Source organism: Balaenoptera ricei, chromosome 14 (assembly GCF_028023285.1).
Source record: "Balaenoptera ricei isolate mBalRic1 chromosome 14, mBalRic1.hap2, whole genome shotgun sequence".
Taxonomy (NCBI): Eukaryota; Metazoa; Chordata; class Mammalia; order Artiodactyla; family Balaenopteridae; genus Balaenoptera; species Balaenoptera ricei.
Genome location: NC_082652.1, coordinates 81,854,407 through 81,879,355, shown reverse-complemented (window position 1 = coordinate 81,879,355; position 24,949 = coordinate 81,854,407). Strand labels below are relative to the sequence as shown.

Here is a 24,949-nt window from a genome sequence, read left to right as displayed (position 1 = left end):
ATGGAGGGCTGACTGTATGTGAGTGATAATCTCTGTTGGAAAGCTGCTCCACGGTACAAACATCCCACACCTGTGGCAGGGGAGATAGTGGGCCAGATACCCTGGAAATGCAACCCTCCCCCCTGACAGCCATGCCACAGGGAGCAGTGTCCTCTGGAGAAAAACACTTCTTTTTCTCCATCTTTTTTTCCCCTCTCAAAGTGATCCATTTCTACCAAATTCCAGCTGGATAGAGCAGTGTGAGGGAATGGAAAGTGAGCACCTGACCCTCTCTCAGAGTCACACCCACCGAGGAAACCAGCCCAACTCCACTCCCCACGCACTGCCCCTGGTGGTCTCTGGATGGAGCCCTAAAGGAGTGTCTGAACCCCAGCCTTCCCTCCTAGTGACTGAGGGGCCCACAGGGGAGCATTTGGGGGACCCATTCTCACCACCTCAGATTTTGCGGGAGGACATTATCTCTTTTGAAAGTTCAGAAGAAACAGGTTCTTTTCATTTAGACACAAGGAGTTATGTCACTAAAAGAGCAGAGTCCGTCAACAGACTGCCCTGTGGGGCGTGGACACACACACAGCTTCCTGAACCAGCTGCCTGCCTGGATACCTCACCTGTGCACTTCACTAACTTAGAGACCTGGGCTTCCACTCAGCCACTCTGGGCCCCATCTCTGTCATCTGTGAAATAGGGAGAACAAAGGGATCTGCCTGAATAAGGTGTTAAAGAGGGAAATGAGTGAACACATACCCTCCTCAGTAAAACTCAACTGTTTTTAATATTATTCTGCTATGAGATAGCCATGCCCCGAAGAGAATACAGCTCCAATGATAAGAGACTTAACCATGGCATTCAAAAGAACACTTTTCCCTGCTTTTTTCTCAAAGGCATTTGACTCTGTTTTCAAGACCACGAATTTGAAGATGGTGTAATGAATAGCAGTCTAACCGAGAAATGTGATAATTCCGGGGGTCAAACAATTTATTTTTCTGATACATCTTTGTACAAAGAATTGGAATACTGCCACCAAAATGGCCCCTGTTTGGATCCATTGTCCTTCTCACTGAGAGCTGATTACACTGCAGGAAAATGAGCTTCCCACTGACCTTAGAAGTCATTGGCCATCTGGGATTGGCTTCAAGGGGCATGGGGGTCACAGGGAGGACCACGGCCAAGGTCCAGCCTTTAGGGGAAGGCAAATGATGCCTGTTCTCCACCTACTGCTGAGACACTTCGCCAGTATCTCTTAAGTTGAGAATTGGAGCTATTTTCCTGGTTATACAGAATAATTCTGAAGGAAATGGTCAGGTTGGAGAAGCCCTTTCAGAACATAAAATAGAAAATATAAGCTTTTTAATTGTTGGTGTTAGAAGTGGTCTTAAAGACAATTCAACATGTAAGACAAGAAAGATATTTTAAGGATTATTTCTGCTTGGGCACAGTAGCTCAGGGCACGTGAAGAAGTTAGAATTTAACTTTATTCTCCTTGGTGTTGGAAAGGCACCTACATGCATTTCATATGAGCCAGTGATCGCAGGTCACAATTTCTTCTGCAGGTGTAAAGGATGTACGAGAATAGAACAATAATCTTGCCTTTACTCATAGAGACTTCATGCTCATGAAGGTGATGGGTAGCCTGGTGAAGAAATCAGAAGCTGCTTTACTTGAAATACCAGTTGTTGTGAGGGATGGGAGGCAGCATGACAGAGTTATATAGTCCAGACCTGACCATTCACGGCGCATCAGCTCACAGGCTGCCTGCCCACCTCTGCTTCCTCCAGGCTCACAGGTAAGTGCTTCCAGCAGCTCTGATTGACTACATGAATCCCTCCTGAAAATAATAACAATGATGTGTGCTACATCATTTATCTAATTTGTTTTGTCTAATTGTATTTTATTCTTTAGCCAGGGCGAAAGTAAAACAATTTTTCATCTCCTTTAATCTTTAGGTAATTTATTTATTTCCAAAAACCAAATGCTCCCTGAAGAGGAAGTGTGATTGGGGGGTAGGATGTCCAGTACCCACAGACCCCTCAAGGAAAAGGCATAGAGGGGCCTCATGGGAGATGGTGGGATGTTACACGTCAGTCTTTGCCTTGGGTCTGTTATAATGCGTTTTCTACCCAGTCTTAGTACAGCCAGTAAGGAAGAAAAGATATTCTATTAGTTTTCACAGAAGTTTTCTTCTCCTTTTTTTTTTTTTTTTTTTTTCCCCCGCACCACACGGCATGTGGGATCTTAGTTCCTTGACACCAGGGATCAAACCTGCGCCATCCTGCATGGGAAGTGCAGAGTCTTAACCACGCTGCCAGGGAAGTCCCCACAAAAGTTTTCTTTAAATACTATTTCCATAGTCTTCTAATTATGAAGTATATACATGTACATTGGAAAAAGCTTTAAAAGTAAAAGGAAGGAAGCTATAGTTTTCAGAATCCCACAACCCACATGTAAGGCATTTCTTATGAAAATTTTATTACAGACTAACCTTCCCTCCAAAAAATTCATTATAAAATAAATTTGATGCTTCTCTAGGAGTTCCAGACCACATCAAGCCACCATGAGTTCACTCGGTGAAGCAATCATCCACTTTGGAGTCGACCTGTTCCAACAGATCAGACAATCAGAGAAGGAAAATATCTTCTTTTCCCCTTTGAGTATCATGTCAGCCTTAGCCATGACTTCCTTGGGGGCCCGAGAACACACGGCATCACAAATCCAGAAGGTAGGTCGCAGCTTCCTTTCCATTTACCAGTTTGTCCTGGTTTCTCTGTCGGCTTCTGTGCAGATGATCACAGATCTGGCTGTCCCCAGGGGTAGCACAGGAAGCTGCAAACTCCCCATGACTGGGCGGGCACAGACCTGTGGGAGCATATGCTCTCCCCCCAGTGATCCGCCCCACCTCTTCCGTGTGCTGAGACTTCCCTTGGGAGCTGGGATGAACCCTACGACTGCCCAGTGACCACAGGTGAGGCTTTAAATGGTAAAGTTCAGGTAGAAGTGGTGCACTGACTAAAATCCATGGGAGTCATCTTTACATGTTTCCTCATCAATGGATGAAAATGAATCAGGATTCTTTGAACTGGCTGGTGATCAACCAGCTTTGTGCTTTTCACACGCAGGTTGTGTTTTTCAAGGAGCAAATGCTTGCATGGAACATTTCTTTGTTCTTTTTCTTTCTTTCTTTTTGGGTTTTTTTTTTTTTTTTTTTTTTTGATTTGGCATTTTGTTTTGTTTGTTTGTTTGTTTGCATTCTTTCTTTCCTTCCTTCTTTCTTTCTTCCTTCCTTCCTTCTTTTCTTTCTTTTTTATTTACTCTGGGGTACATAGATCCCTAAAGTTTCCTTGTCCCACTCTCTGTCTCCTCCAGGTCCTGCACTTTAATGAAATCGCAGAGAACAAAAGAGAAGGAACTACAGTTGATCCCGTGAGTCACAGAGCATTGAATCTAGAAGGAGATCACATGTCCAAGAGGGTCAGAGTTTAAACTGGGAATTTCAGATAAACAGGGAAAGGCCAATTTTTAGGGGACATCTTAAGCAAAATAGATTGGACAGAGTTGTTTCTCATATCATATTATGTACTTATTTATTTTATATATTTGTTTTCTTGAAAGAAGAGTAGCATGTTCTTAAGAGCAAGGGTTCTGAAACCCAAAGGAGCTTAAAACTGAAGAATAGTTTTTTTGCCATGCCACACAGCTGGCAGTATCTCACTTCCCCGGCCAGGGCTTGAACCCGGGCCATGGCAATGAAAGCCCGGAATCCTAACCACTAGGCCACCAGGGAACCCAGGAGCTTCAAATTGTGCTCTTCTGTTCAGGGATGGGGAACATGGCAAAATACAACTGCTCTGAGCCACAATTTGACTTCATACAAATTAACTAGGAGCAATAAAGAGTCTGCTGCAAGACATGCAACTACATGTGAAGCAGGACAACAGTGCCTGGATGACAGAAACCCCCATAAATGTTATGTATTATTATTATAGAATAATAATAACTATAGTAATCACAATATGTTGCTAAAATTATATAATTTTAACTAACCCCTAAATTAGAGTAAGAGCAATAAGCATATGATCAACTATATTTTGGAAAATGATTGAGTGAGAATTATGGTTGGTAGCCTAAATAGTCCAAAACTCTTAGTTAGCAAGTGGAAGTTTCTGGGTGAGATAAGCGTGAGTTGAAAAATTGGCTCTGTCTCCTTGGAGAAGTTTCTTAGTTCTCTGAACTCTCTTATTTTCATGTCAATTGAACTAAAGACTTAGAGATGCTGATGTGCAGGTGTTAGCAGTGTACCAGAGACACACTGCTCCTACTTCAGAGTGACTGGCATAATGAACAGCCAAAGAGCACAATCAAAGGGTCTTAGAGAGTAATCCCTCCAAGGAGTAAAACAGGGCTTCATGCCATTACATAGGGCAATATACAAATTTCATGTTCTCATAGAGTTGATGACTGTTAGAGATGCACTATGGTTCTAGTTCAAAGGAGTTTAAGTTTTAGCTGGTCCCAAAACATTTGAGACAATTAAAACACAATCCAATAGTGGAATGGTGCTGCATCTCTAGTTCAAAAGAGAAAAGACTGGAGTGTGTTAGAGCAGGAAGGAAGAATTACCTGGAAGATTGAATGGAAGGATTATGAAGGGTACTTCCGGTAAAATACACCATATATGGGGAGATAGCCACCAATGTCGTCCGTGGGGATACCAAACTCTAGGGACGGAGCTCACAGACCTATGGGGGTGTAGTATTTACGTACAATGAGAATCCAATGAGCTCACTTTCTGGTGTTTGAAGGTTGAAAAGCCAGGATATATTCATCATCAATTTCAAAACCTTCTGACTGACTTAAAGAAATGCACTGACGCCTATGAGCTGAACATAGCCAACAGGCTCTATGGAGAAAAGACTTTTCTGTTTCTGCAGGTAAGTTTCATGACCTGTCACACCTTTGGTCTGCATCCTGGGTCCTCTGATCCCATCTCCTAATGGGGGAGGGGGAGGCAGAGGAGCCTGGCTGACCCACATGGGGAGCATTTGCCCCAGGGGCATTCAGCTCCTGGACCACGACGCCCCCCACCAGAGTGTCCCAGAGCCTGACAACCCACTGGGGAAGTGGGCATAAGGATTGTTTCAGGTACTCTCTTTGGTCATCACTGAACACAGTTTAATCTGGGAATACCTACACAGTTACTGACAAATTATTCTTAATCCCTCCTTTCTTCCTGCCCATGCCATAGGCATACATGGATAATGTTAAGAAATTTTACCTAGCCAGTGTGGAATCTGCTGATTTTGTCAATGCTGCATAAGAAAGTCGGAAGATGATTAATTCCTGGGTGGAAAGCCAAACTAATGGTAGGTTATGAGAGAGTCACTCCTTAAAAATCACTGTAGAGTCCCCGCTGTGTGTGAACGCTGTGCTGGCCCCTGCATGGGGTGCCAGGAGCCGGGGTGAGATGAGATTACAGAAGATGGAGGAGGGCACTGCAGAGGGTGGAATGGTCCACGTCAGTGTGGAGAGAAACAAGGGGAGCCCAGGAGGGATCCCAGGACCAGCTATGTGGAAACTCAGCTGAGTCTGTGGGTGACAGTATCTCTATGGATCCCAACTCTCTGCTCAAACTTTATGTTGATTCGCATTTTTTCTGTAAATTCGAGGCTGACCGTCTGGATTGTGATCCCTAAGAGATAATATTAAAAGGGTTCCCTTATCCTTTGTTAACTGGGAAACGAGCCGCTCTCCTGCAAACCACCCTTCTTGCCATCTGCAGCAGGAGCAACCTGACCACTTCCCCATCCCCGCATCCTGCAGGGATGCTCACAGCTGTCCTCCCCAACCACGGAAGGCGGCTGGATGATGTCTCCATTCCATGCACCATATCCTACGTCCCGTCCTAAATACAGGCCAAACCTACAGCAACTCAACCTGGCAAATGAAGACCAAGTCACCCCGGGAAATGGTGTCTGAGTACATGTTTTCGATTTTAGCGTTCATGTCATTTGTCCTAAAGAACATTCAGGCCCATTTCCTCTGAGTAGTGAGTTCAAGTTTGAAAAAATAGAAAGCAAAGAAGAAAGTGAAGAAGAAAAGAATAGAAGGAAGGATGGAGGAAACAAGAGAGGGTGGGGGTTATTGAGGGGACAGGGAGGGTGGTAGGGAGGGAGGGGGAAAACTGACCAGTGGAAAGATCAGCTGACATCAGTTCATCAGAATTCAGTGTGAGGTGACTGATGTCACCACAGAGACCAAACACGTTCCCAGTCAGAAGAAGGGGGGTCTGCATGAGGGCGACTCCATTCAGGCTGGTGCCATGAGGAAAGCTTCACCTTGTGAACAATCAGGCACAGAGTCCCTAATGTGGTGATTTGTGTGAATATTTAATCATCAGTTGTAACTCTCAAAGCATCTTCCAGACAAACCACTTGTGCCTTTCATGACAAACCTTTGCTTTTCTTTCTTTGCAGAAAAAATCAAGGATCTCTTTCCCAAAGACTCTCTCGGTAGCTTGACCGTTCTGGTTCTGGTGAACGCAGTCTATTTCAAAGGGCAGTGGTGCCAGAAATTTAAGAAAGAAAATACTGGGGAGGAAAAATTTTGGCTGAACAAGGTATTGTCTATAAATTATGTATATAATATAACATAGCTACACATTCAGTGTGAAATTTAAATACCTAGTGATTAATATATAGATGCTGCGGGTAGAAGACAGAATTTGTCAAGGCTTATTTTCTTGTCTTTTTTTTTTTTAACTTTATTTCGTTGGGAGTGCTTGAAGAAACTCTTGTCTCTAATTCACAGATTTCCGAGATCATATCTTAGAAGGGGGATGTGTTTGGTATTACAATAATATTATCTTTCTTTTTGACTTATGCTCACTTAGCATTTTTTGCCACATGAATTTATTGCAGGACACAAGCAAATCTGTGCAGATGATGAAACAAACCGATGATTTCAATTTCACGTCACTGGAGGACATGCAAGTCAAGATCCTGGAAATACCGTACAAAGGCCAAGAGCTAAGCATGATGGTGCTGCTGCCCAATGAAGTAGATGGTCTGCAGAAGGTAAAAGCTGGTACCTCCAATGCTGCCTACTATTGCTAAAATTCCTAGTGAGACACTGCTCGTACGGGCTGCTCATACACTGGTGCTAGTGGCTGGCAGAGCTCAAGCAAACAACAAAAAAATAAAATCAATACGTTAGGGATCATAGTATGGTACACATAGTGTATCTGTACCTCACAGGTCACACTACTCTTCTGATGAAACTATGGAATGTCAGTTCACAAAAAAAATATACCTAGATACACACAGAACTATTTTGCAACCATAAGAACCTCTGATATATTCCAGTCCACTCATTTGAAGACGAGGAAATTAACACTCATACATAGGTGACACATAGAAATATTTGCAAGTTCACTCACAAGTAAAATAAGGAAATTTAAAAAACAGAGTGGTTACATATTGCCCACTAATTCACAGTGCTTCTGTAGACCGTGGACAAATAGATTATCTTGATGCCCACTTTTCAATTTTGAAGTATTTGGTCCCTAAGTGCTCAAAATGGGCCAAAGCCTCATTCAGAGCCTCATTGCTAAGATTTCAAAAAAGGGGGTGATTATAGAATTTTCCTGTTAGCATTGTTATAATAAAGTTAATATGTAAAAATATCAATAACAATATCTGGCATAAAAGGACATTCCATAAAAGGCCATAAGCAATTACTGTAATAGTCGATGATGATGCAGAAGCGGCCGTAAACTTGCCACACTCAAAATACATATCTCGTAACACTGGAAACTGGAAATTCTTAGGGAAAGCAACATGGCAATAAATGTGAAGAGTCATCAGAATATTTCGGCTTCAGCTCTAAATTCCCCATTATCAATGACAGGGAATCCCAGTGCTAGGATTTTATCCTATAACAACAAGTATAAACAGGGGAAAAGCTTTTGGACAGAAGTGGCTCAAAATAATGAAAAATTTTAAATGAGGAAAAATGGTACATGTTTGTATTACCTTCGGTTAGGTTAGGGACTGACATGCAGTGAATGCTTAAAAGATATTAAATAAAGATATATATACTGAATATCAATTTAATGATAGTATTATGTAACAGTGTAAACTTGATTACAGAAACATATATCTATACAGGAAAAGTTTACAAATAAATGAAGCAAGAAAAAGGAATAAAATAGGCTATACGTTGTAAATGCACTATGTAAAAATTTATGGATGAAAGGACATTGACAAGAGGTTATTTGAAAGTGAAGCACGAAATAGAGAACAAGCCTAAGAAGTGGTTGGCTCATCTTCTACAACTAATTTTATTTCACCATTCTGTTGCATAAATGTGTGCATATATATTATACATAGATACATTTGTATACATATTTATACATATGCATATATTATTAATGTGTACATGTATACATAAAAATAACAAAGTCATGAAAATATAAGAACATTTTTTTGATTATATAATATATATTCAGGACTCTGTTATTTTTACCTCCTCAGATAAAACCATATCAACTGAATCTCCTGTATTTATGTTTACTGTTAAAGGATTTCCACGTTTCAATCCAATGTTAAGGGGGACTCCATGTCCACTGACAATCGTGCCAGTTTTTCCTTTTTCCATTGTTATAGCTTGAAGATCAACTCACTGCTGAGAAGTTAATAGAGTGGACGAGCCCACAGAATATGAGGGAGAGACAAGTTAATTTACACCTACCTCAGTTCAAAGTGGAGGAGAGCTATGACCTCAAGACCATGCTGGAAGCCCTGGGGATGGTGGACGCCTTCAATAAGGAGAAAGCTGACTTCTCAGGCATGAACAGGACACGGGATCTGGTGGTGTCGAAAGTCCTCCACAAGTCCTTCGTGGAGGTGAATGAGGAGGGCACGGAGGCCGCAGCTGCGACTGGAGTAGTAGTTGTTAGTACCTCAGTTAGAATTCCAGACAGTTTCCATTGTGACCACCCTTTCCTGTTCTTCATCAAGCACAAGAAGACCAACAGCATCCTCTTCTACGGCAGAGTCTCTTCCCCTTCGATGTGATTAGCCAGCGGCTACACTCGGGGGACATTCACAGAGCTGTTCCCGAAAATTGATTGCTGGAAGTAACAGGTTCTCTTTGATTCATTTTCCTTTCCAAACTCATAGTCATCACTAAGAATGTGTTGGTTGAAATACCATATCTGTCTGTCTCTCTCTTTCTACAAACCCATGTAAACCTACTCTGTCTCCCCATGGTAACTCCTCTTCGGACAAGATGTTCAGTATATTCTAAAAGATTATTTCAACACACTATATTCTACAAAGTTTGAAATATCATACCTCCTATTTCAGAAATTATATCTACTATTCAAAACTATTCACTTAGACACATTTATTTGAATTTAGGTGATATATGGGACCCTTACATGTCTAAATTTTTTGATTTTGTGAAATGCATTATCAATAAAACAATGACTTATTCTTGTCATTCTTTTTTTTAACATCTTTATTGGAGTATAATTGCTTGACAGTGTTGTTTTACTTTCTGCTGTATAACAAAGAAAATCAAAGTGAATCAGCTATATGTATACATATATCCCCTCATCCCCTCCCTCTTGCCTCTGCCTCCCACTCTCCCGATCCCACCCCTCTAGGTGGTCACAGAGCACCGAGCTGATCTCCCTGTGCTATGTATGCAGCTGCTTCCCACTAGCTATCTATTTTACATTTGGTAGTGTATATATGTCAATGCTACTCTCTCACTTCATCCCAGCTTACCCTTCCCCCACCCTGTGTCCTCAAGTCCATTTTCTACGTCTGTGTCTTTATTCCTGTCCTGCCCCTAGGTTCATCAGAACCTTTTTTTTTTTTAAGATTCCATATATACGTGTTAGCGTATTTGTTTTTCTCTTTCTGACTTACTTCACCCTGTATGACAGACTCTAGGTCCATCCACCTCACTACAAGTACCTCAATTTTGTTTCTTTTTATGGCTGGGTAATATTCCATTGTATATATATGCCACATCTTTATCCATTCATCTGTCGATGGACACTTAGGTTGCTTCCTTGTCCTGGCTATTGTAAATAGTGCTGCAGTGAAAATTGTGGTACATGACTCTTTTTGAATTATGGTTTTCTCAGCATATAGCCCAGTAGTAGGATTGCTGGGTCATATGGTAGTCCGATTTTCTTGTGCCTGATTAAGTATCAGGAACAGCAGAAAAGAATTTGTCATGTGTAAACACATGGGTGGAAAAAGCATACTTAGTTTCAGTAGTATTTGAGGTGCTCTTCTGGTTGAGTCTCCAAAGGAACCCAATCTAGACAACAGTGAAAGAGAAGAAGAAGTTATGTTATTACTGAAAAATTGTCATTACTCCCACTGTCACCTTGCCTTAATTTATGTATATTCTTAATTCAGAATGCCTAAATGCGAGCTAAAATACTACCCTTCTGACATCCCACGCTTCACACGTTATAGGAATCGGTAGAAAATAGGGGAGGCAGAAGCCCTATGAGTGGGTTTGTGTGTCTTGATTAATCAGTAAAAGAGCTTTGTCTTTGTTGCTCCCGGGCACCTCTCATCAGTAAGATGTGAAGGAGGTGACAATTTGCTTTTCTTTTGTGAAATGCGGTAGAGTTGGGAAACCTGCCGCTGTGAACACAGGAGATTTTTAGGCAGATAAATTTTGGGGAGGAGAACACACACACTTGCGACGTTGAAAATCTCATACAATAGAAACAGCTCTGTAGGCACCGTTAGAATCACTCTCATGTGAAGACCACTGTTTTAGAAGACGTTGGCCTTAGCGGGAGCCTCCCACCCTCACATACAGGGAACTGTCATGGTTCCATGACGCACCGTCCACTTCAGTGGCTTCAGTCTCTCCTCCTCCCTGTCCAGTTTCCTCCCTTCTAAGTTCTCTCACCCTCTCTTTCTCCCTCTCCTTCTCTCCCTGCCACCCTACTCTCTCCCTTAACATTGTTTTTCAATTTCTGCTGAATGACTTTCCCACGCCCATCATAACAAAGCAGCTGATCCCACAACTTGTCACAATAGCTACTAAGCACCACAGCCTCTGATGTCCCAACACCCGTCTTACACCTGCACTTCACGTCTTACCTCCATCCCGAATTTGGTGCTACATGTGCCTTGCCCTACACCACTCCCCCATCTCCTCTCAGCACATTTCTTCTCAATATGGGACCAACCTGATCCCAAAAATTCCATTCCAAGATGTTTTTCCCAAAGCCATTTACTTACCGTAATAGTCAAGGCTCTAGCAGAAAACAAATGACACAGTCAAATTGGGTAATTCAGGAAAGTTTAACAAAGGGACTATACAAAGTATGGTCAGGGCTAAGAGAAACCAAGAAAGGATGGTGAAGCAACCCATGGCTAGCAACAGTAGGGGGACATTGCCACCCCTAGACGCACATGGCAAGGGCAGGAATGGTGACCAAAATCCAGAGAAAGTAGCTGTAGCTGCAGAAAAGCTGCCCGATAAGATCTGCAGCCTTTGGTAAAGAAATGCAGCCATTGTGTGGCAACCTTGCTGAGAGGAAGCAGGTGACCGAGCACCCTGCACTCACCCAGCTGCGAGTCTCCTCTTGCTTCCTCTCACAGGCCAGATGCAAGGTTCCCTAGAGAAGAAGGACCCGGATTATGTCTCCCTGCATCTCTGCCTTCTAGGACCAGGGGAGGTTGAGCCAGTGAAGGGTGAAACTGGAGAAGCAAAATAAAATCCCCAGAACACAATATCCCATGTAATCAAATTCCTTCTTCCCTCTAGAACTCTCCATCTCCATTCATACTCCAGTGACAGGCATCAGCGATAATTAATGTCTCCTTATATGAAAAGCATATCCAAATAGATAAGAAAGCTCATGGATCCAATTAACAAAAGGACAAAAGACATGACAAGATTTTCACAAAGGAGGAGCTTCAACAGGAATAGAGATGTAACATAAAATAAGCATGGATTCCATCCCGTGCCTATGGAATAAAAGTTTTGAAGTCACCCAGAACACTGGACACACTTGGCAAGAAGAGCAAAACCATAAATGGTGGAGGGGCAACTGATTTTTAGTGAATATCAAAGAGTAACATACAAGATGGTAGGTGGGCACAGGGTAAAATACCTGCATGGCCAGAAACTGTAAAAGGGACATTGAGACAAAGAGAGAACAATGGCTAGAAAAGATAGTGGAAACAAGAGAACCAGAGGACCATGTTTTCTTTACTTTACAGTATGTAATAGGAGAACGGGGAGCTGCCCATAAAGAGAGGTGAAGGGACATGCAGTCATGGGGAAAATCCATATTTCAGATAAAGCAAGGAGGAAGCGGCACAGTCACAGGAAAAGGGAGAAAATACAATAGGTTTATTGGCAGCAGAACAGGAAAGACAAGATGAAACAAGAGGGACTTGTAAGAGATCAGAAGGTAACAGAGTTGAGTGGTGATGAGCACAGAGTAGGATGAGTGTCACGGGTGGAGTTGGAGGCATGGAAATGGGGGGGACAGGTGGAGATGACATGAATTGTCTCGATCTTCCATGGCATACCTACATGTGAGACCATTCCCTAACTCACGAAAATCAAGGCAAAACTGATTCATCCTGTTTGGATGTTATTCACCACGTACATGTGTATATCTACATCTATATCTGTAGTGGATACTGTAATTGGCAGATATCCAATTACTGGATCCTCAACGGATCTTCTGCAATAACCAGTTTACCTGCAAACAGGAACAACAACCTATTTTGCAAGAAGGAAGAAATAAAATGCACCCTAGGAAGGGTAATTCAATAATGCTGACATATCTTCACACCCTTCACAAGGAAGTAAGATTTAGAAAAACAGAGGAGCTATTTCTTAACCCACCTATAAAGGAACTGGAAACAGCAGGATGGTTCCAGAAAGTGTCATTTGCTCTTCAGTTGTATTGGGTTCGTGGATTCCTAACGACAATGATATTGGTGTATATTTAAGAAACACCCAAAGACATAGGTTCGCAAGTACTGACTTGCAAAATCTTCTGAGAATTGCTGAGTCTCCTATGACACTGTATGACATCACGGTGTCGTAACCTTGTCTATTACACGCCAGAAGCACTTTTCATAAAGAGGGCGAAAAAAGCATGACATGGTTTCTTATTTGAAGTAACCCAAGTTCTCTCTAAATCTATGCAAATTCCTGGTCCTTATCAATTAGTGCCTTTTCCTCAAAGCCAACCTCTGCATGACAAACCTCCGTAATTTAGTCACAGGAAGAATCAGCTTAGTCAGTAGTTCCCTTGTGTCCATTTGTCCTACTTTGTCCCCCTGTTGCTTCCTCCAGGCCCAGGCTGAGCTTCTTGCTACTGTCTATGGAGGTCAGATCCCTTTCTCTTTGAGCCCAAAGAAACCCAGTGGCCTGTGATGCAACCTTGACTAGAAGTTCCTATTCCTCGTGTTTGTCATTTTTCATCTTGGGTCTTGTCTCATTTCCCTCTATTTTGGGACTTAATTCCTTCATCAAACGCCAACAGTGTACATCCTCACTCAGCCCCACCCGGTCCCAGCTCAGGGATCGTTGGCCTACAGTATCACTCAGGGGTCACTGCACACATATCGACAGAGGAGCCCTAAGAGCAGCAGGGCTGGGGGCTGGGGGATCAGGCAGAATCATCTTTCAGGTTGAGAAACACAGATCTCCTCTTCCCTTCACCTCGTGTCTCCATCCCCTGTGCTTCTGGGACCTTGTTGTAGGTGAATCTTCCTGTGAATAAGCGACGTGCTGACACTACAGACTCTGTTCCTGGCAGGTGTTAAAAAGGACCAAAGACGGTAACAAGTGCTGGAGACGTGCAGAGAATCAGAACGGCACACACACGTGCTGCCATCATAGTCTGGGGGGAATATAAATGGTGCAGCTTCTGGGGAAGGCAGTCTGGCAGTTCTTCTAAATCAAACATAGACTTGCCATTGACCCAGGGTTTCACTCGTAGGTAAATGCCTGAGAAATTAAAACACATGTCCACACTGAAATACCTAAATTTTACACAGCCCGAAAAGAGTGTCTGAACCCCAGCCTTCCTTCCTAGTGACTGAAGGGCTCACAAAGGAGAATTTGGGGGATGCATTCCCACGCCTTCAGATTTTGTGGGAGGATGTTATCTCTTTTGAGAGTGCAGAAGAAACAGGTTCTTTCCTTTCAACGCGTGGAGGTATGTCACTAAAAGCCCAGAGTCTGTCTAAGAGTCTACCTTGTTGGGAGCAGACACACACCCAGCTTCCTGAACCAGCTGCCTGCCTGGATACCTCACCTGGGCAATTAACTACCTTAGAAACCTCAGACTCCCTGTGCTGGTTTCTGCCATCTGTGACATGGGGAAAACAAAGCTGCTGACCTGAATAAGGTGTTAAAGAGGGTAATGAGTGAATACATATCCCCCCTCAGTAAATGTCAACAGTTATTAATATTCTTCCGCTATGAGAACGTGAGGCCCATGAAGAGAATGAGACTCCAGTGATAACAGACTTATCCATGGCATTCAATGAACATATTTCTTCTCTTTTTTTCTTTCAGGAATTTTACTCCACTGTCCAGACCATGAATCAGAAGCTGTCGTGCTAAAGAGCAGGCTGACTGAGAAATGTCTTAATTCTGGAGTTCAAACAATTTATTTTCCTGATACATCTTTGTACAAAAAATTGGAATACTGCCACCAAAATGGCCCCTGTTTGGATCCATTGTCCTTCTCACTGAGAGCTGATTACACTGCAGGGAAATGAGCTTCCCACTGACCTTAGAAGTCATTGGCCATCTGGGATTGGCTGCAAGGGGCATGGGGGTCACAGGGAGGACCACGGCCAAGGTCCAGCCTTTAGGGGAAGGCAAATGATGCCTGTTTTCCACCTACTGCTGAGACACTTCGCCAGTATCTCTTAAGTTGAGAATTGGAGCTATTTTCCTGGTTATACAGAATAATTCTGAAGGAAATGGTGAGGTTGGAGAAGCCTTTTCAGAACATAAAATAGAAAATATGAGCTTTTTAATTGTTGGTGTTAGAAGTGGTCTTAAAGACAATTCAACATGTAAGAGAAGAAAGATTCTTTAAGGGTTATTTCTGCTTGGGCGCAGTAGCTCAGGGCATGTGAAGAAGTTAGAATTTAACGTTATTCTCCTTGGTGTTGGAAAGGCACCTACATGCATTTCATATGAGCCAGTGATCGCAGGTCACAATTTCTTCTGCAGGTGAAAAGGATGTACGAGAATAGAACAATAATCTTGCCTTTACTCATAGAGACTTCATGCTCATGAAGGTGATGGGTAGCCTGGTGAAGAAATCAGAAGCTGCTTTACTTGAAATACCAGTTGTTGTGAGGGATGGGAGGCAGCAAGAGAGAGTTATATAGTCCAGACCTGACCATTCACGGCGCATCAGCTCACAGGCTGCCTGCCCACCTCTGCTTCCTCCAGGCTCACAGGTAAGTGCTTCCAGCAGCTCTGATTGACTACATGAATTCTTCCTGAAAATAATAACGCACATTTTTCAAAAATCATGCATCTATTTCATTCGGTATGATGGTACTTATTCTGCCAGAGCAAAAGACCGTTTTCTCCTGATTTAATCCTTAGAGAATTTATTTATTTCCCAAAAAAACCAATACTCCCTTAGGAGCACATGTAATCAGGGGTAGATGTCCCCTGATTACATCTGGTAGATGTTCAGAACCCAGAGGTCCTTCAAGAAAAGGCAGGGAGGTACCTAATGGGAGATGGCAGGATGTTACCACATCAGTCTTTGTATTGGGATCTGTTATAAAGCATTTTCTACCCAGTCTTAATACAGTCAGTAAGGAAGAAAAGGTAAAGATATTCTATTACTTTTTCAAAAAAGTTTTCTTTAAATACTAAGTTCACAGTCTTCTAATTATGAAATGTATACGTTTTGAAATGATTGAAGAGTGAAAAGAGGAAAAACCTTACTTGCCAGAATCCCACAGCCAGTATATAAGGCATTTCTTTTAAGAAAATCTTATTACAGACTAACCTTCCCCTCAGTAAAGTCATTATAAAATGAATCTGATGCTTCTCCAGGGGTTCCAGACCACATCAAGCCAACGTGAGTTCACTCGGTGAAGCAATCAACCACTTTGCAGTCAACCTGTTCCAACAGATCAGACAATCAGAGGAGGAAAATATCTTCTTTTCCCCTTTGAGTATCATGTCAGCCTTAGCCATGACTTCCTTGGGGGCCCGAGAACACACGGCATCAGAAATCCAGAAGGTAGGTTGCAGCTTCCTTTACATTTACCAGTTTGTCCAGGTTTCTCTGTCGGCTTCTGTGCAGATGATCACAGATCTGGCTGTCCCCAGGGGTAGCACAGCAAGCTGCAAACTCCCCATGACTGGGCGGGCACAGAGCTGTGGGAGCATATGCTCTCCCCCCAGTGATCCGCCCCACCTCTTGCCTGTGCCGAGACTTCCCTTGGGAGCTGGGATGAACCCTACAACTGCCCAGTGACCACAGGTGAGGCTTTAAATGGCAGAGTTCAGGTAGAAGTGGTGCATTGACTAAAATCCATGGGAGACATCTTTACATGTTTCCTCAGCAACGAATGAAAAATGAATCAGGATTCTTTGAACTGGCTGGTGATCAACCAGCTTTGTGTTTTTCACACGCAGGTTGTGTGTTTCACGCACAGGTTGTGTTTTTCAAGGAGCAAATGCTTGCACGGAACATTTCTTTGTTCTTTTTCTTTGTTTCTTCTGGGTTTTTTTTGATTGGTTGGGTATTTTGTTTTGTTTGGATTCTTTCTATCCTTCCTTCTTTCTCCCTTCTTTCTTCCTTCCTTCCTTCCTTTCTTTCTTTTTTATTTACCAGAGTAAAGTTTTCTTGTCCCACTCCCTGTCTCCTCCAGGTCCTGCACTCTAATGAAATCGCAGGGAACAAAAAAGGAGGAACTACAGTTGATCCCGTGAGTCACAGAGCATTGAATCTAGAAGGAGATCACATATCCAAGAGGGTTGGAGTTCAAACTGGGAATTTCAGATAAACAGGGAAAGTCCATTTTTAGGGGACATCTTAGGCAAAACAGATTGGACAAACAGAGTTGTTTCTCATATCACATTACATACTTATTTATTTCATTTCTTTGTTTTCCTGAGAGGAGAGTAGCATGTGCGTCACAGCAGGGGGCTCTGAAACCCAAAGGAGCTTCCAATTGTGCTCTGTTGTTCAGGAATGAGGAAGGTGCCAAAATACAACTGCTCTGAGCCACAGTGACTTCATCTCCATTAAGTAGGAGCAATAAAATGTCTGCTGCAAGACATGCAAATACATGTGAAACAGGACAGCAGTGCTTAGAAAATGGAAACCCTGATAAATGTTATGTACTTTTATTATTATTATAGAATAATAATAATTATAGTAATCACAACATGTTGCTAAAATTGGATAATATTAATTAACTCATAAATTAGATTAAGAGCAATAAGCAGACATCCAAATATATTTTGGAAAATGACTGTGAGATTTATGGTTTATAGTCTAAATAGTTCAAAACTCTTAGCTTGCAAGTGGAAGGTTCTGGATTGAGACAAGCCTGAGTTGAAAAATTGGCTCTGTCTCTACGGAGAAGTCTCTTAGTTCTCTGATCTCTCTTGTTTTCATCTGAATTGAACTAAAGACCTAGAGATGCTGGTGTAAATCTATTAGCAGTGTACCAGGCACACACCCTTCCTAAACTGTGACCATCATGAGTGAACAGCCGTAGATCACAGCCAAATGGTCTTAGAAGGTAATCCCACCAAGGAGTATAACAGGGCATCATATCATAATATAGGACAATATACAAACGTGATGTTCTCATACAATTCCTGACTGTTAAGCATGTACTATGATTCTAGCCCTCAAGGAGCTTAAGTTAAGCTGGGAAGTTAAACCTGACCATTTGAAACAATTAAGACACAATCCAATAGTGGAATGGTTCTGCATCTCAGTTCAAAAGAGAAAAGATTGGAGTGTGTTAGAGCAGGAAGGAAGAATTACCTGGAAGACCAAATGTAAGGATTATAAAGGATATTTCCAGTAAAATACACCAAATATGGGGAAATAACAACAAACATCATCCATGGGGATACCAAACTCTAGGTACGGAGCTCACAGACCTATGGGGTGTAGTATTTACGTACAATGAGAATCCAATGAGCTCACTTTCTGGTGTTTGAAGGTTGAGAATACAGGAAATGTTTATCATCAATTTCAAACTCTTCTGACCGAATTAAAGAAACCCACTGATGCCTATGAGCTGAACATAGCCAACAGGCTCTATGGAGAAAAGACTTTTCTGTTTCTGCAGGTAAGTTTCATGACCTGTCACATCTTTGGTCTGCATCCTGGGTCCTCTGATCCCATCTCCTAATGGGGGAGGGGGAGGCAGAGGAGCCTGGCTGACCCACATGGGGAGCATTTGCCCCAGGGGCATTCAGCTCCTGGACCACGACGCCCCCCACTGGAGTGTCCCAGAGCCTGACAACCCACCGGGGAAGTGGGCGTAAGGATCGTTTCAGGTACTCTCTTTGGTCATCACTGAACACAGGTTAATCTGGGAATACCTACATAGTTACTGATAAATTACTCTTAATCCCTCCTTTCTTCCTGCCCATGCCATAGGCATACATGGATAATGTTAAGAAATTTTACCTAGCCAGTGTGGAATCTGCTGATTTTGTCAATGCTGCAGAAGAAAGTCGGAAGATGATTAATTCCTGGGTGGAAGCCAAACTAATGGTAGGTTATGAGAAAGTCACCCCTTAAAAATCACTGTAGAGTCCCCGCTGTGTGTGAACGCTGTGCTGGCCCCTGCATGGGGTGCCAGGAGCTGGGGTGAGATGAGATTACAGAAGATGGAGGAGGGCACTGCAGAGGGTGGAATGGTCCACGTCAGTGTGGAGAGAAACAAGGGGAGCCCAGGAGGGATCCCAAGACCAGCTACCTGGAAACTCAGCTGTGTCTGTAGATGACAGTGTCTTTGTGGATCCCAAATCTCTGCTCAATCTTCAGGCTGATTTCTCATCTTTTTCTTTAAGTTCGAGGCATAACGTCTAGATTATGATCCCAAAGAGAAAATATTGAAAGGGTTCCCTTATCCTTTGTTAATTGGGAAACGAGCCACTCTCCTCTAAACTAGACTTCTTGTAGAAACTACCACCTGCAGCAGGAGCTGCCCGGCCCACCTCTCCATCCCCCCACCCTGCAGGGATGGTCACAGCTGTCCTCCCCAACCATGGCGGGCAGCTGGACGATGTCTCCATCCTATGAACCATATCCTACGTCCCATCCTAAATACTGGCCAAACCTAAGCAATTCAAAGTGGAGAATGAACAGGAAGACACCCAGGGAATGGTATCTGGACACGTGTGTTAGATTTTAGCCCTCATGTCATTTGTCCTAAAGAACATTCAGGCCCATTTCCTCTGAGTAGTGAGTTCAGTTTGAAAAAATAGAAAGCAAAGAAGAAAGTGAAGAAGAAAAGAATAGAAGGAAGGATGGAGGAAACAAGGGAGGGTGGGGGTTATTGAGGGGACAGGGAGGGTGGTAGGGAGGGAGGGGGAAAACTGACCAGTGGAAAGATCAGCTGACATCAGTTCATCAGAATTCAGTGTGAGGTGACTGATGTCACCACAGAGACCAAACACGTTCCCAGTCAGAAGAAGGGGGGTCTGCATGAGGGCGACTCCATCAGGCTGGCGCCATGAGGAAAGCTTCACCTTGTGAACAATCGGGCACAGAGTCCCTAATGTGGTGATTTGTGTGAATATTTAATCATCAGTTGTAACTCTCAAAGCATCTTCCAGACAAACCACTTGTGCCTTTCATGACAAACCTTTGCTTTTCTTTCTTTGCAGAAAAAATCAAGGATCTCTTTCCCAAAGACTCTCTTGGTAGCGTGACTGTTCTGGTTCTGGTGAACACAGTCTATTTCAAAGGGAAGTGGTGCCAGAAATTTAAGAAAGAAAATATTGGGGAGGAAAAATTTTGGCTGAACAAGGTATTGTCTGTAATTTATGTATATGACGTAACATAGCTACACAGGCAGTATGAAATTTAAATACATAGTAATTAATATATAACTGTGGATAGAAGATAGTTGTCAAGGTTTATTTTCTTGTCTTTTTTTTCTTTTTTACTTTATTTCGTTGGGAGTCCTTGAAGAAACTCTTGTCTCTAATTCACAGATTTCCGAGATCATCTCTTAGAAGGAGGATGTGTTTGGTATTACAATAATATTATCTTTCTTTTTGACTTATGCTCACTTAGCATTTTTTGCCACATGAATTTATTGCAGGGTACAAGCAAATCTGTGCAGATGATGAAACAAACCGATCACTTCAATTTCACGTCACTGGAGGACATGCAAGTCAAGATCCTGGAAATACCGTACAAAGGCCAAGAGCTAAGCATGATGGTGCTGCTGCCCAATGAACTAGATGGTCTGCAGAAGGTAAAAGCTGGTACCTCCAATGCTGCCTACTATTGCTTAAATTCCTAGTGAGACACTGCTCGTACGGGCTGCTCATGGAAGCAATGCTCATAGAACGCTGATGATGTGGGGTAAGAGCTCGATATTAGAGTCCATCCTTCTCTTCCCTGGATAGAGCCCGGGGGAACATCATGAAGGAGAACCTGGTATCCTGTCACTTTCCAAACAATAAATATCACAGTGTGATATGGATGAATATGTAGAAAATCTTAACGTCACAGGCCCCAGTAATATTCTCAGAAAACTAGAATATCAGTTCAGATAAAACGATATACTTGGCTCACACATTAATATTTTACAACCGTCATAACCTCATCTATTCCAGTCTCTTCATCTGAAGACTGGGAAACTAAGACTCAGGTGTAGGTGACACAGGGAAAATACATGCATATTCACTCATAAACCAAATCAAGCAAATTGAAACAATAGTGGATACCACTGTTGATGCTAAATCACAGTGGTTCGTAGCCAGGAGACACATAGATTTATCTTGATGCTCACTTTTCTATTTAGAAGTATTCTCTCAGAGTCATTCAGAGCCTTGTTGCTGGGAGAAAGAAAAAAAAAGGTGAATTTCCCTCTTAGCGTTGTTATATTGGTTCAAGATAATGTGTAAAAATACCAATAACAATATCTGCCATATAGAGGACATTCCATAAATGGCCATCTGCAACTACTATAATAGCCAGTGATGCTGAAGTTGTGGTGAACTAGCCACGCTCAAAATATATACGAGGTAACACTGGAAATTGGAAATCCTCAGGGAATGTAATATGCCAAGACATATAAAGAACCATCACAATGTTTATGTTTCAGCTCAGCAATCCCTGTCATCAGTGACATCGGGAACCCCAGTCCTAGGATTGATTCCTACAGCAGTAAGTATAAACAAGGGAAAAGCTCTTGGACAGAACCGCCTCAAAATAATGAAAAGTTTAAAACAAGAAACATGGTGAATGTTTGTATTACCAATAGTTTAGCTTAGGGACTGACACACAGTGAATGCTTGAAAATGTTAATTAAGTAAAGACGTATACACTGAATATCTGTTTAATGGTAGTGTTATGTAACAATTTAAACTTGATTAGAGAAATATATATCTATACAGCACAAGTTTGCAAATAGGTCAAGCAAGAAAAAGGAATAAAAAGGGGTTGTACACTATAATTATACCATGTAAAAAGTTATATACAAAAAGGCATTAACAAGAAAAGGTTATTTGAAAATGAAATATGTAGTGGTCTGGCAGCTTGAGAAATGAAGATATATAGTTTATCTTTTACAAAATAAGTTTATTTAATGGTTCTGCTGTTATACATGTAAAATACAGAAGGTTCAGTTTATCACATATATATTATGGAAGATTCAGTTTATAATATATAATAAGATTATATACAATACATAAATATTATATTTACAAAATACATACGTTTATATATATAATATAACTGAATCTCCTGTATTTACATTTATTGTTAAAATAAAGGTTTTCCACATGTTTCAATCCAATGTTAAGGGGACTCGATGTCCACTGACAATCGTGCCAGTTTTTCCTTTTTCCATTGTTATAGCTTGAAGATCAACTCACTGCTGAGAAGTTAATAGAGTGGACGAGCCCACAGAATATGAGGGAGAGACAAGTGGATTTACACCTACCTCGGTTCAAAGTGGAGGAGAGCTATGACCTCAAGGCCACGCTGGGAGCTCTGGGGATGGTGGACGCCTTCAGTGACCAGGACACCGACTTCTCAGGCATGACCGGGAGACAAGATGTGGTGGTGTCGAAAGTCCTCCACAAGTCCTTCGTGGAGGTGAATGAGGAGGGCACAGAGGCCGCAGCTGCGACTGGAATAGAAATTCGTACAAAAACAAGATTAATTCCAGACAGTTTCCGTTGTGACCACCCTTTCCTGTTCTTCATCAAGCACAACAAGACCAACAACATCCTTTTCTACGGCAGAGTCTCTTCCCCTTAGATGTGATTAGCCAGCGGCTACACTCAGGGGACATTCACAGAGCTGTTCCTGAACCTTGATTGCTGGAAGTAACAGGTTCTCTTTGATTCATTTTCCTTTCCAAACTCATAGTCATCACTAAGAATGTGTTGGTTGAAATACCATGTCTGTCTGTCTCTCTCTTTCCACAAACCCATGTAAACCTACTCTATCTCCCCATGGTAACTCTCATGTGGACAAAATGTTCAAGATATGATAAAAGGATATTTCAACACTCTATCTTCACCTGAATTTGAAATAACATAGCTGCTGTTTCAAACATCGTATCTACTCTTCAAACCTACTCACCTAGACACCCACATTTATTTGAATTTAAGTGATCTGTGGAACCCTTACATGCCAGAAATTCTTCCTCTTATAAAATACATTATCAATAATACAGTACTTATTCACACTACTTGTTGCTTTTCCTTTTTTGTTTTCTTTCTTTTCAACAAAGTGCAAGTGGCCTGCCACACATAGGAGAGATAATTCGGAAATATAATAATTTATAAAAAGAAAAATTCAAAAGAAGTGTAGAGCATGATGAGGCTGAAAAGGCAGACTGGTACCAGAGCATGAAAGGCTTTGAGCCCATGTTAGGAACTTTGTATTTTATCTCTAGATAAATGAAAAGACATTGTAGGTTTGTAACAAAAGTCGGGCCCAGCTGCTCACTGCTCAAAATCCAATAAAGAGGCCAGGTTGGTGGAAAGGAAAGTTTGCTTTATTTTGGATGCTGGCAACCAGGGGGGAGGGCAGACCCCTGTCCAAAGGCCGACTCCCGACCTGACAATCAGGGGGCAAGAGCTTTTATAGACAGAGGGAAGGGGCTACATGCAGAAACAACTCTGATGACAGTCAGCTCTGACAGTCATCGTGAAATTGGTCATGTGGTGGTCTGACCTGTGTCATCTTGATTGTTTTAAGTACAGTTAGTCTTCAGTTCCAGGGCTGGTTTTTTCCCATTTCCTTGAGGCCAGTTCTCAGAATTGTGGCAGCTTATGTCATGCCTACAGTCTGGTCACCATGTAGTTAACTTCTTCCACCCGGTGTGGGTTTCAGTATCTACAACACAGCTCACAGGATACGGCTCAGAATATTATCTACAGCCCTTGAGAAGGAAATAAAAGTCCTTGACTTTGCTTAATGACTAAATTACTATCATTTGGTCTCCTTTGACTGTTTTCCTTTGTTTCTGCATTTTCTCACTTCTCTGATTGAACTTATTCTTTGGCTAAGGTTATTTCCACAGACAAAAAGCAGGCTGAGGACATGGCGGGGGAGGACCATAGGGTCCTGCTTCATTTCAGGTTTTGCTTGTTTTCCAAAGGGGGGATAGAGATCATATCTGCCACTTTAAAATATATATCTGGTTATTATGATGTAAATGGATGAGAGGAAAGAACAGCATGGATATTGTGAAATTACTAGTAAACCATTAGAATGTCAAGAGTGGAACTGAGATAAATATTTGGGGAGTAAAATTTGCCACTCCAAAATGTGTCTTTTTGGCATGAGGATTATTTAGGCTAATAATTTTTAAGAAACAGAGAACTGAGGAAGACCCAGGAAGTCTTTCTTTTTATCTCCCACTTAGCTGCTTAAAGAGTTTAGTTTAAGGGCCTGTTCCCACAAGAGAGCTATCACCAGAGACACCTGCAGAGAATATGGGTGAGAAGTGGTGGGGAACCTCGGCAGGGCCTGGAGATCAGTCCCCTCTGTGCCCCATAGTCTCCGCCTGGCCCAGCAAACATGTTACCACACATTTGCTTTTCCATCTCCTTGTCAGTTGCGTTTTTGAAGTCCCAAACCACTACACCCAACATCCTCTTTTGTCTTCTCTGAAGATAGTATTTAATGTGAGGTTTGGGGCCATTTTGGCAAGTTTCTCAGTCTTCCTGGGTCTCTCCCATGTATGGTAGAAAAAAGTTTCTTCCTCCCTCACAAATAGTTACGTGTGATAATTGTTTAGGAACTAAAATTCATAGAATTTTGGTAGCACGTTATATATGGCAGAAACGAGAGATAGAACCCAAGACCTATGATGAAGTTTCTGGCCTAACCAGCTGGTTGGATGGAAGAAGATTTCATTTTGGAGAGAAGAGATGATCCTCGGCTTAAGTTTGCACTTTGTAAAATTCCTTTTGAGACATCCAAATGGAGTTGTCTAGTAAGCACTTGAATCCATGAGTCTTGAGCTCATATGCAGGATACGATCTGGAGCTTGAAATTTGTTATGCTTGTTGGGGAAGGAAAAAACTTTCCTCTACCCTTTATGTTCTTCTGGCTGTTCTAAGAATTAAATTGACAGAGACAGCTTAGCAGGAGAAAATCCAATATAATTACATACATATGGGGACCCCATAGGAAAAATGAGACTCGAGGACAAATTAGTCAATTGAGGCT

General features: G+C 42.1%; 2 protein-coding genes across 2 annotated transcripts; both read left to right on the top strand.

The window, feature by feature from the left end:
• Positions 1-1,682: 1,682 nt before the first annotated feature.
• Positions 1,683-9,068, top strand: LOC132347510 (serpin B3-like). The gene is given in 8 exon segments (XM_059894080.1): positions 1,683-1,783; positions 2,527-2,716; positions 3,361-3,417; positions 4,797-4,925; positions 5,240-5,357; positions 6,468-6,610; positions 6,912-7,067; positions 8,658-9,068. Coding segments are annotated over 8 exon segments (1,305 nt in total).
• Positions 9,069-15,384: 6,316 nt separating this feature from the next.
• LOC132347546 (serpin B3-like) lies at positions 15,385-22,522 on the top strand. The gene is made up of 8 exons (XM_059894144.1): positions 15,385-15,485; positions 16,099-16,288; positions 16,923-16,979; positions 18,234-18,362; positions 18,677-18,797; positions 19,912-20,054; positions 20,352-20,507; positions 22,118-22,522. The coding sequence occupies exons 1-8, from the start codon at positions 15,385-15,387 to the stop codon at positions 22,520-22,522; spliced, it is 1,302 nt and encodes a 433-aa protein (XP_059750127.1).
• Positions 22,523-24,949: the final 2,427 nt, after the last annotated feature.